General features: G+C 51.1%; 1 protein-coding gene across 3 annotated transcripts in view; it reads left to right on the plus strand.

Moving 5' to 3' along the window:
* The window catches only part of LOC130210583 (zinc finger protein 883-like), a 35,531-nt gene that overhangs the window by 20,063 nt on the left and 3,084 nt on the right, over positions 1 to 12,384 (plus strand). The window contains exons 3-6 of one of the 3 annotated variants that reach the window (XM_056441016.1): positions 10,459 to 10,859; positions 11,144 to 11,198; positions 11,525 to 11,591; positions 11,682 to 12,290. In XM_056441016.1, the coding sequence (XP_056296991.1) occupies positions 10,459 to 10,859; positions 11,144 to 11,198; positions 11,525 to 11,591; positions 11,682 to 12,290 (1,132 nt within the window). Of the gene's footprint in view, positions 1 to 9,655; positions 10,860 to 11,143; positions 11,199 to 11,524; positions 12,291 to 12,384 lie in introns of those variants that run through there. The other 2 variants (XM_056441017.1, XM_056441015.1) reach the window with 2 other exon arrangements.

Raw genomic sequence — 12,384 nt, forward strand, 5'->3', positions numbered from 1 at the left:
GACCTCCTTGACCGTCGTAGACTGTAGAGGAACAACGTGACCTCCTTGACCGTCACGTAGACTGTAGAGGAACAACGTGACCTCCTTGACCGTCACGTAGACTGTAGAGGAACAACGTGACCTCCTTGACCGTCGTAGACTGTAGAGGAACAACGTGACCTCCTTGACCGTCGTAGACTGTAGAGGAACAACGTGACCTCCTTGACCGTGCGTAGACTCAGAGGAACAACGTGACCTCCTTGACCGTACGTAGACTGTAGAGGAACAACGTGACCTCCTTGACCGTCACGTAGACTGTAGAGGAACAACGTGACCTCCTTGACCGTCGTAGACTGTAGAGGAACAACGTGACCTCCTTGACCGTCGTAGACTGTAGAGGAACAACGTGACCTCCTTGACCGTCGTAGACTGTAGAGGAACAACGTGACCTCCTTGACCGTCGTAGACTGTAGAGGAACAACGTGACCTCCTTGACCGTCGTAGACTAGAGGAACAACGTGACCTCCTTGACCGTCGTAGACTGTAGAGCAACAGCGTGGACTCCTTGACCGTGCGTAGACTGTAGAGGAACAACGTGACCTCCTTGACCGTACGTAGACTGTAGAGGAACAACGTGAGCTCCTTGACCGTCGTAGACTGTAGAGGAACAACGTGACCTCCTTGACCGTCACGTAGACTGTAGAGGAACAACGTGACCTCCTTGACCGTCGTAGACTGTAGAGGAACAACGTGACCTCCTTGACCGTCGTAGACTGTAGAGGAACAACGTGACCTCCTTGACCGTCACGTAGACTGTAGAGGAACAACGTGACCTCCTTGACCGTACGTAGACTGTAGAGGAACAACGTGACCTCCTTGACCGTCGTAGACTGTAGAGGAACAACGTGACCTCCTTGACCGTATGTAGACTGTAGAGGAACAACGTGACCTCCTTGACCGTCACGTAGACTGTAGAGGAACAACGTGACCTCCTTGACCGTATGTAGACTGTAGAGGAACAACGTGACCTCCTTGACCGTCGTAGACTGTAGAGGAACAACGTGACCTCCTTGACCGTCGTAGACTGTAGAGGAACAACGTGACCTCCTTGACCGCACGTAGACTGTAGAGGAACAACGTGACCTCCTTGACCGTCGTAGACTGTAGAGGAACAACGTGACCTCCTTGACCGTCACGTAGACTGTAGAGGAACAACGTGACCTCCTTGACCGTCACGTAGACTGTAGAGGAACAACGTGACCTCCTTGACCGTCGTAGACTGTAGAGGAACAACGTGACCTCCTTGACCGTACGTAGACTGTAGAGGAACAACGTGACCTCCTTGACCGTCGTAGACTGTAGAGGAACAACGTGACCTCCTTGACCGTCACGTAGACTGTAGAGGAACAACGTGACCTCCTTGACCGTCGTAGACTGTAGAGGAACAACGTGACCTCCTTGACCGTGCGTAGACTAGAGGAACAACGTGACCTCCTTGACCGTCGTAGACTGTAGAGGAACAACGTGACCTCCTTGACCGTCACGTAGACTGTAGAGGAACAACGTGACCTCCTTGACCGTCGTAGACTGTAGAGGAACAACGTGACCGCCTTGACCGTCGTAGACTGTAGAGGAACAACGTGACCTCCTTGACCGTACGTAGACTGTAGAGGAACAACGTGACCTCCTTGACCGTCGTAGACTGTAGAGGAACAACGTGACCTCCTTGACCGTCACGTAGACTGTAGAGGAACAACGTGACCTCCTTGACCGTCACGTAGACTGTAGAGGAACAACGTGACCTCCTTGACCGTACGTAGACTGTAGAGGAACAACGTGACCTCCTTGACCGTCGTAGACTGTAGAGGAACAACGTGACCTCCTTGACCGTACCTAAACTGTAGAGGAACAACGTGACCTCCTTGACCGTACGTAGACTGTAGAGGAACAACGTGACCTCCTTGACCGTATGTAGACTGTAGAGGAACAACGTGACCTCCTTGACCGTCACGTAGACTGTAGAGGAACAACGTGACCTCCTTGACCGTCGTAGACTGTAGAGGAACAACGTGACCTCCTTGACCGTCGTAGACTGTAGAGGAACAACGTGACCTCCTTGACCGTCGTAGACTGTAGAGGAACAACGTGACCTCCTTGACCGTCGTAGACTGTAGAGGAACAACGTGACCTCCTTGACCGTCACGTAGACTGTAGAGGAACAACGTGACCTCCTTGACCGTCGTAGACTGTAGAGGAACAACGTGACCGCCTTGACCGCGTAGACTGTAGAGGAACAACGTGACCTCCTTGACCGTCGTAGACTGTAGAGGAACAACGTGACCTCCTTGACCGTCGTAGACTAGAGGAACAACGTGACCTCCTTGACCGTCGTAGACTGTAGAGGAACAACGTGACCTCCTTGACCGTCGTAGACTGTAGAGGAACAACGTGACCTCCTTGACCGTCGTAGACTAGAGGAACAACGTGACCTCCTTGACCGTCGTAGACTGTAGAGGAACAACGTGACCTCCTTGACCGTCGTAGACTAGAGGAACAACGTGACCTCCTTGACCGTCGTAGACTGTAGAGGAACAACGTGACCTCCTTGACCGTCGTAGACTGTAGAGGAACAACGTGACCTCCTTGACCGTCACGTAGACTGTAGAGGAACAACGTGACCTCCTTGACCGTCGTAGACTGTAGAGGAACAACGTGACCTCCTTGACCGTATGTAGACTCTAGAGGAACAACGTGACCTCCTTGACCGTACGTAGACTGTAGAGGAACAACGTGACCTCCTTGACCGTACGTAGACTGTAGAGGAACAACGTGACCTCCTTGACCGTATGTAGACTCTAGAGGAACAACGTGACCTCCTTGACCGTACGTAGACTGTAGAGGAACAACGTGACCTCCTTGACCGTACGTAGACTGTAGAGGAACAACGTGACCTCCTTGACCGTACGTAGACTGTAGAGGAACAACGTGACCTCCTTGACCGTACGTAGACTGTAGAGGAACAACGTGACCTCCTTGACCGTACGTAGACTAGAGGAACAACGTGACCTCCTTGACCGTACGTAGACTGTAGAGGAACAACGTGACCTCCTTGACCGTACGTAGACTGTAGAGGAACAACGTGACCTCCTTGACCGTCACGTAGACTGGAGGAACAACGTGACCTCCTTGACCGTCGTAGACTGTAGAGGAACAACGTGACCTCCTTGACCGTCGTAGACTGTAGAGGAACAACGTGACCTCCTTGACCGTCGTAGACTGTAGAGGAACAACGTGACCTCCTTGACCGTCACGTAGACTGTAGAGGAACAACGTGACCTCCTAGACCGTACGTAGAATGTAGAGGAACAACGTGACCTCCTTGACCGTCGTAGACTGTAGAGGAACAACGTGACCTCCTTGACCGTATGTAGACTGTTGAGGAACAACGTGACCTCCTTGACCGTCGTAGACTGTAGAGGAACAACGTGACCTCCTTGACCGTCGTAGACTGTAGAGGAACAACGTGTCCTCCTTGACCGTCGTAGACTGTAGAGGAACAACGTGACCTCCTTGACCGTCGTAGACTCTAGAGGAACAACGTGACCTCCTTGACCGTCGTAGACTGTAGAGGAACAACGTGACCTCCTTGACCGTACGTAGACTCTAGAGGAACAACGTGACCTCCTTGACCGTCGTAGACTGTAGAGGAACAACGTGACCTCCTTGACCGTCGTAGACTGTAGAGGAACAACGTGACCTCCTTGACCGTCGTAGACTCTAGAGGAACAACGTGACCTCCTTGACCGTCACGTAGACTGTAGAGGAACAACGTGACCTCCTTGACCGTCGTAGACTGTAGAGGAACAACGTGACCTCCTTGACCGTCACGTAGACTGTAGAGGAACAACGTGACCTCCTTGACCGTCGTAGACTGTAGAGGAACAACGTGACCTCCTTGACCGTCACGTAGACTGTAGAGGAACAACGTGACCTCCTTGACCGTCGTAGACTGTAGAGGAACAACGTGACCTCCTTGACCGTCGTAGACTGTAGAGGAACAACGTGACCTCCTTGACCGTCACGTAGACTGTAGAGGAACAACGTGACCTCCTTGACCGTACGTAGACTGTAGAGGAACAACGTGACCTCCTTGACCGTCGTAGACTGTAGAGGAACAACGTGACCTCCTTGACCGTCACGTAGACTGTAGAGGAACAACGTGACCTCCTTGACCGTCGTAGACTGTAGAGGAACAACGTGACCTCCTTGACCGTCGTAGACTGTAGAGGAACAACGTGACCTCCTTGACCGTCGTAGACTGTAGAGGAACAACGTGACCTCCTTGACCGTCGTAGACTGTAGAGGAACAACGTGACCTCCTTGACCGTCGTAGACTGTAGAGGAACAACGTGACCTCCTTGACCGTCACGTAGACTGTAGAGGAACAACGTGACCTCCTTGACCGTCGTAGACTGTAGAGGAACAACGTGACCTCCTTGACCGTCGTAGACTGTAGAGGAACAACGTGACCTCCTTGACCGTCGTAGACTGTAGAGGAACAACGTGACCTCCTTGACCGTCACGTAGACTGTAGAGGAACAACGTGACCTCCTTGACCGTACGTAGACTGTAGAGGAACAACGTGACCTCCTTGACCGTGACGTAGACTGTAGAGGAACAACGTGACCTCCTTGACCGTCGTAGACTGTAGAGGAACAACGTGACCTCCTTGACCGTCGTAGACTGTAGAGGAACAACGTGACCTCCTTGACCGTCGTAGACTCTAGAGGAACAACGTGACCTCCTTGACCGTCGTAGACTGTAGAGGAACAACGTGACCTCCTTGACCGTCACGTAGACTGTAGAGGAACAACGTGACCTCCTTGACCGTCACGTAGACTCTAGAGGAACAACGTGACCTCCTTGACCGTCGTAGACTGTAGAGGAACAACGTGACCTCCTTGACCGTCACGTAGACTGTAGAGGAACAACGTGACCTCCTTGACCGTACGTAGACTGTAGAGGAACAACGTGACCTCCTTGACCGTCGTAGACTGTAGAGGAACAACGTGACCTCCTTGACCGTCGTAGACTGTAGAGGAACAACGTGACCTCCTTGACCGTCGTAGACTGTAGAGGAACAACGTGACCTCCTTGACCGTCACGTAGACTGTAGAGGAACAACGTGACCTCCTTGACCGTACGTAGACTGTAGAGGAACAACGTGACCTCCTTGACCGTCGTAGACTGTAGAGGAACAACGTGACCTCCTTGACCGTCGTAGACTGTAGAGGAACAACGTGACCTCCTTGACCGTCGTAGACTGTAGAGGAACAACGTGACCTCCTTGACCGTCGTAGACTGTAGAGGAACAACGTGACCTCCTTGACCGTCGTAGACTGTAGAGGAACAACGTGACCTCCTTGACCGTCGTAGACTGTAGAGGAACAACGTGACCTCCTTGACCGTCACGTAGACTGTAGAGGAACAACGTGACCTCCTTGACCGTCGTAGACTGTAGAGGAACAACGTGACCTCCTTGACCGTCACGTAGACTGTAGAGGAACAACGTGACCGCCTTGACCGTACGTAGACTCTAGAGGAACAACGTGACCTCCTTGACCGTACGTAGACTGTAGAGGAACAACGTGACCTCCTTGACCGTACGTAGACTGTAGAGGAACAACGTGACCTCCTTGACCGTACGTAGACTAGAGGAACAACGTGACCTCCTTGACCGTACGTAGACTGTAGAGGAACAACGTGACCTCCTTGACCGTACGTAGACTGTAGAGGAACAACGTGACCTCCTTGACCGTACGTAGACTGTAGAGGAACAACGTGACCTCCTTGACCGTATGTAGACTCTAGAGGAACAACGTGACCTCCTTGACCGTACGTAGACTGTAGAGGAACAACGTGACCTCCTTGACCGTACGTAGACTCTAGAGGAACAACGTGACCTCCTTGACCGTACGTAGACTGTAGAGGAACAACGTGACCTCCTTGACCGTATGTAGACTGTAGAGGAACAACGTGACCTCCTTGACCGTACGTAGACTGTAGAGGAACAACGTGACCTCCTTGACCGTACGTAGACTGTAGAGGAACAACGTGACCTCCTTGACCGTACGTAGACTAGAGGAACAACGTGACCTCCTTGACCGTATGTAGACTCTTGAGGAACAACGTGACCTCCTTGACCGTATGTAGACTGTAGAGGAACAACGTGACCTCCTTGACCGTACGTAGACTGTAGAGGAACAACGTGACCTCCTTGACCGTATGTAGACTCTTGAGGAACAACGTGACCTCCTTGACCGTACGTAGACTGTAGAGGAACAACGTGACCTCCTTGACCGTACGTAGACTAGAGGAACAACGTGACCTCCTTGACCGTACGTAGACTGTAGAGGAACAACGTGACCTCCTTGACCGTATGTAGACTCTAGAGGAACAACGTGACCTCCTTGACCGTACGTAGACTCTAGAGGAACAACGTGACCTCCTTGACCGTACGTAGACTCTAGAGGAACAACGTGACCTCCTTGACCGTACATAGACTGTAGAGGAACAACGTGACCTCCTTGACCGTACGTAGACTGTAGAGGAACAACGTGACCTCCTTGACCGTATGTAGACTGTAGAGGAACAACGTGACCTCCTTGACCGTATGTAGACTGTAGAGGAACAACGTGACCTCCTTGACCGTATGTAGACTGTAGAGGAACAACGTGACCTCCTTGACCGTACGTAGACTCTAGAGGAACAACGTGACCTCCTTGACCGTACGTAGACTGTAGAGGAACAACGTGACCTCCTTGACCGTACGTAGACACTAGAGGAACAACGTGAGCTCCTTGACCGTGCGTAGACTGTAGAGGAACAACGTGAACGCCTTGAGCGTACGTAGACTCTAGAGGAACAACGTGACCTCCTTGACCGTACGTAGACTCTAGAGGAACAACGTGACCTCCTTGACCGTACGTAGACTGTAGAGGAACAACGTGACCTCCTTGACCGTATGTAGACTGTAGAGGAACAACGTGACCTCCTTGACCGTACGTAGACTGTAGAGGAACAACGTGACCTCCTTGACCGTATGTAGACTGTAGAGGAACAACGTGACCTCCTTGACCGTACGTAGACTGTTGAGGAACAACGTGACCTCCTTGACCGTATGTAGACTCTAGAGGAACAATGTAACCTCCTTGACCGTACGTAGACTCTAGAGGAACAACGTGACCTCCTTGACCGTACGTAGACTAGAGGAACAACGTGACCTCCTTGACCGTACGTAGACTCTAGAGGAACAACGTGACCTCCTTGACCGTACGTAGACTCTAGAGGAACAACGTGACCTCCTTGACCGTACGTAGACTGTAGAGGAACAACGTGACCTCCTTGACCGTACGTAGACTAGAGGAACAACGTGACCTCCTTGACCGTACGTAGACTCTAGAGGAACAACGTGACCTCCTTGACCGTACGTAGACTCTAGAGGAACACCGTGACCTCCTTGACCGTATGTAGACTGTAGAGGAACAACGTGACCTCCTTGACCGTACGTAGACTCTAGAGGAACAACGTGACCTCCTTGACCGTACGTAGACTCTAGAGGAACAACGTGACCTCCTTGACCGTACGTAGACTGTAGAGGAACAACGTGACCTCCTTGACCGTACGTAGACTAGAGGAACAACGTGACCTCCTTGACCGTATGTAGACTGTAGAGGAACAACGTGACCTCCTTGACCGTATGTAGACTGTAGAGGAACAACGTGACCTCCTTGACCGTATGTAGACTGTAGAGGAACAACGTGACCTCCTTGACCGTATGTAGACTCTAGAGGAACAACGTGACCTCCTTGACCGTATGTAGACTAGAGGAACAACGTGACCTCCTAGACCGTACGTAGACTGTAGAGGAACAACGTGACCTCCTTGACCGTATGTAGACTGTAGAGGAACAACGTGACCTCCTTGACCGTATGTAGACTGTAGAGGAACAACGTGACCTCCTTGACCGTACGTAGACTGTTGAGGAACAACGTGACCTCCTTGACCGTATGTAGACTCTAGAGGAACAATGTGACCTCCTTGACCGTATGTAGACTAGAGGAACAACGTGACCTCCTAGACCGTACGTAGACTGTAGAGGAACAACGTGACCTCCTTGACCGTACGTAGACTCTAGAGGAACAACGTGACCTCCTTGACCGTACGTAGACTAGAGGAACAACGTGACCTCCTTGACCGTACGTAGACTCTAGAGGAACAACGTGACCTCCTTGACCGTACGTAGACTCTAGAGGAACAACGTGACCTCCTTGACCGTACGTAGACTAGAGGAACAACGTGACCTCCTTGACCGTACGTTGACTGTAGAGGAACAACGTGACCTCCTTGACCGTCGTAGACTGTAGAGGAACAACGTGACCTCCTTGACCGTCGTAGACTGTAGAGGAACAACGTGACCTCCTTGACCGTCGTAGACTCTAGAGGAACAATGTGACCTCCTTGACCGTCGTAGACTCTAGAGGAACAACGTGACCTCCTTGACCGTCGTAGACTGTAGAGGAACAACGTGACCTCCTTGACCGTCGTAGACTGTAGAAGAACAACGTGACCTCCTTGACCGTCACGTAGACTAGAGGAACATCGTGACCTCCTTGACCGTCGTAGACTGTAGAGGAACAACGTGACCTCTTTGACCGTGACGTAGACTGTAGAGGAACAACGTGACCTGCTTGACCGTCGTAGACTGTAGAGGAACAACGTGACCTCCTTGACCGTCACGTAGACTGTAGAGGAACAACGTGACCTCCTTGACCGTCGTAGACTAGAGGAACAACGTGACCTTGACCGTACGTAGACTGTAGAGGAACAACGTGACCTCCTTGACCGTACGTAGACTCTAGAGGAACAACGTGACCTCCTTGACCGTACGTAGACTAGAGGAACAACGTGACCTCCTTGACTGTACGTAGACTGTAGAGGAACAACGTGACCTCCTTGACCGTACGTAGACTCTAGAGGAACAACGTGACCTCCTTGACCGTATGTAGACTCTAGAGGAACAACGTGACCTCCTTGACCGTACGTAGACTGTAGAGGAACAACGTGACCTCCTTGACCGTACGTAGACTCTAGAGGAACAACGTGACCTTCTTGACCGTATGTAGACTCTAGAGGAACAACGTGACCTCCTTGACCGTATGTAGACTCTAGAGGAACAACGTGACCTCCTTGACCGTATGTAGACTCTAGAGGAACAACGTGACCTCCTTGACCGTACGTAGACTAGAGGAACAACGTGACCTCCTAGACCGTACGTAGACTAGAGGAACAACGTGACCTCCTTGACCGTATGTAGACTCTAGAGGAACAACGTGACCTCCTTGACCGTATGTAGACTCTAGAGGAACAACGTGACCTCCTTGACCGTACGTAGACTAGAGGAACAACGTGACCTCCTTGACCGTACGTAGACTGTAGAGGAACAACGTGACCTCCTTGACCGTACGTAGACTGTAGAGGAACAACGTGACCTCCTTGACCGTACGTAGACTAGAGGAACAACGTGACCTCCTTGACCGTACGTAGACTGTAGAGGAACAACGTGACCTCCTTGACCGTACGTAGACTGTAGAGGAACAACGTGACCTCCTTGACCGTACGTAGACTAGAGGAACAACGTGACCTCCTTGACCGTACGTAGACTGTAGAGGAACAACGTGACCTCCTTGACCGTACGTAGACTCTTGAGGAACAACGTGACCTCCTTGACCGTACGTAGACTAGAGGAACAACGTGACCTCCTTGACCGTACGTAGACTGTAGAGGAACAACGTGACCTCCTTGACCGTATGTAGACTAGAGGAACAACGTGACCTCCTTGACCGTATGTAGACTCTAGAGGAACAACGTGACCTCCTAGACCGTACGTAGACTGTAGAGGAACAACGTGACCTCCTTGACCGTACGTAGACTCTTGAGGAACAACGTGACCTCCTTGACCGTACGTAGACTAGAGGAACAACGTGACCTCCTTGACCCTACGTAGACTGTAGAGGAACAACGTGACCTCCTTGACCGTACGTAGACTGTAGAGGAACAACGTGACCTCCTTGACCGTACGTAGACTCTAGAGGAACAACGTGACCTCCTTGACCGTACGTAGACTGTAGAGGAACAACGTGACCTCCTTGACCGTATGTAGACTCTAGAGGAACAACGTGACCTCCTTGACCGTACGTAGACTCTAGAGGAACAACTTGACCTTCTTAACCTCTTGGACCCTAGGTGATGTGTCCTTGTATACTGTAGATGGACTCTGTAGAAACAAGTAAACCTTGTAGACTGTACTTAGACACTGTAGAAACCACTTGACCTCGTAGACCCTTAAATCAAAGTGATTTATCCCAAAAAGATTTGAAGTAAAGAAAACTTTGACTTTTTCTGTCCTGAATCCCCCAGATGGACCTGCCTCATCACTAGACATCAACCAACCAGCTGCTAACCCTTCGGCCCTCGCCATGGCCATCCTCAACTCTGCCAAATGCAGACGCAGAGCCAGCAGCAACCCTCAGGTCCCTTTGGTCATCATCAGCCAGCCAATCCCCGGACCAATCACAGGCCAGAGCAGCCCTGCCCCCCCGGTACTGACGGAGAAACCAGATCCAACCACAGCTAACTCTAATCTTCAGACCGAGGTGGTGTTAGAAATTAACCAGGTTTCCATAGATCTTGATGAATCACTTGAGGAAGTGACCTCTCTTCCTGTGGCACATGATCAGCCAACCAGTGAGAACACAGGTGTTCCGGTGACAGCCAGGGAAGACACTCCCTCACCTGAAGAGGACCAGTCTGTTGTTGTTGTAAGTATTTTACTATATATATATATATATGATTAACATGAAATTTAAATGATCAGTAAAGGATCATTAATGCAAGTATTAATTTCCGTTTTCATGACTCAAAATGTAAATTATTATGTTGATGCACATCTTAAGAGGAATAATGTATCATACTTGCTGCTCGTACTAAAGTCTCTTTATTACTGAAGCTGACATCATTGATCATTAATAGTCCATCTTATTTTTCTAATAAATCTAATTTCGAAACAACTGCTGATATTTTATTTCTGAACTCTGTTTTCCAGGAAACAGAAATAAAGATGGAAACTGTTGAAGCTGCCGTTGCTGACAGCCAACCAGGTGAGACAGGAAGTTCTATAGTGATGATGATGTGTTTGAGAACACAGGTGAAGGGATGTTTGGTGTGTTGAAGTGACAGTCAGACCGCATGTCTCCGTTTGGAAGGTAACTTGTGATTCTGAATCCGAACTTATGTAATGATCTTGAAGTTGAACAGGCTGGGCTTTATTGCTTCTCTTCACCTGCAGCAGTCCACCAGTCGTTCTGTAGGATTGTATCGCTGTCGAATCTGAGTTTGATCTTATCGGACGAGAGAAGAGCAGAAAGTGTCCCACAGCATTCTACTGTTGTATCTGGGTTGACATGTCCAATGTCTTCCGGTGCAGCTATGTGTGAGGAGGAGCAGAAGGAGCTGGAGAGGAAGAGAAGGAGGGAGCTGTACAAAGAGAAGAGGTTCTTCTGTGAACTCTGTAACAAAGGTTTCCACCAGAAACACCAGCTGAGGAAACACGTGTCCTGTCACCTCAAACCTTTCCCCTGCAGCTCCTGCGACAAAGGTTTCTACAAGGCCAAGAGTCTGCAGAAGCACCTGCTGAGCCACCAGCTAAGGGAGGCTCAGGAGAACGACCCTGACAAGCTGCTGCGTTGCAACCAGTGCAACAGGAAGTTCAGGTTGCTGCGGCAGCTCAGAGTCCACCAGGCGTCTCACCGGCTGGAGAAAACGTCGCTGCAGTGCCGCGTCTGCAACCGCACCTTCACCTCGGCGGGCGCACTGCGCTACCACGAGGTTTCGCACGCGCAGGTCAAGCCCTTCATGTGCGACGTTTGCGGGAAAGGCTTCACCAGGAAGAAGAGCCTCCGCGAACACCAGACCGTGCACACCGGCGCCCGGCCGTACGCCTGCCCCGCCTGTGGAAAGAGCTTCTCCACCGCCAGCAACCTGCGCGTCCACAAGCGGTCGCACTCCGAGGAGCGGCCGTACAAGTGCTGCGAGTGCGACAAGGCCTTCAAGTGTAAGATGGGGCTGCTGCAGCACCGAGTGGTCCACTCCGGAGAGAAGCCCTTCATGTGCCAGACCTGCGGACTCAGCTTCGGCCTCAAGTACAACTTCCAGAGACATCTGCGCCTCCACAACGGAGAGAAGCCCTTCAGGTACTCAAACAGTCGCACTGCTCCTTCAAACACCAGCAACACAACATATTTTTAACGTTGATCCGTCCCATCCAGGGTTAGGTAGTCCACGTTC

Source organism: Pseudoliparis swirei, chromosome 20, assembly GCF_029220125.1.
Source record: "Pseudoliparis swirei isolate HS2019 ecotype Mariana Trench chromosome 20, NWPU_hadal_v1, whole genome shotgun sequence".
Classification (NCBI taxonomy): Eukaryota; Metazoa; Chordata; class Actinopteri; order Perciformes; family Liparidae; genus Pseudoliparis; species Pseudoliparis swirei.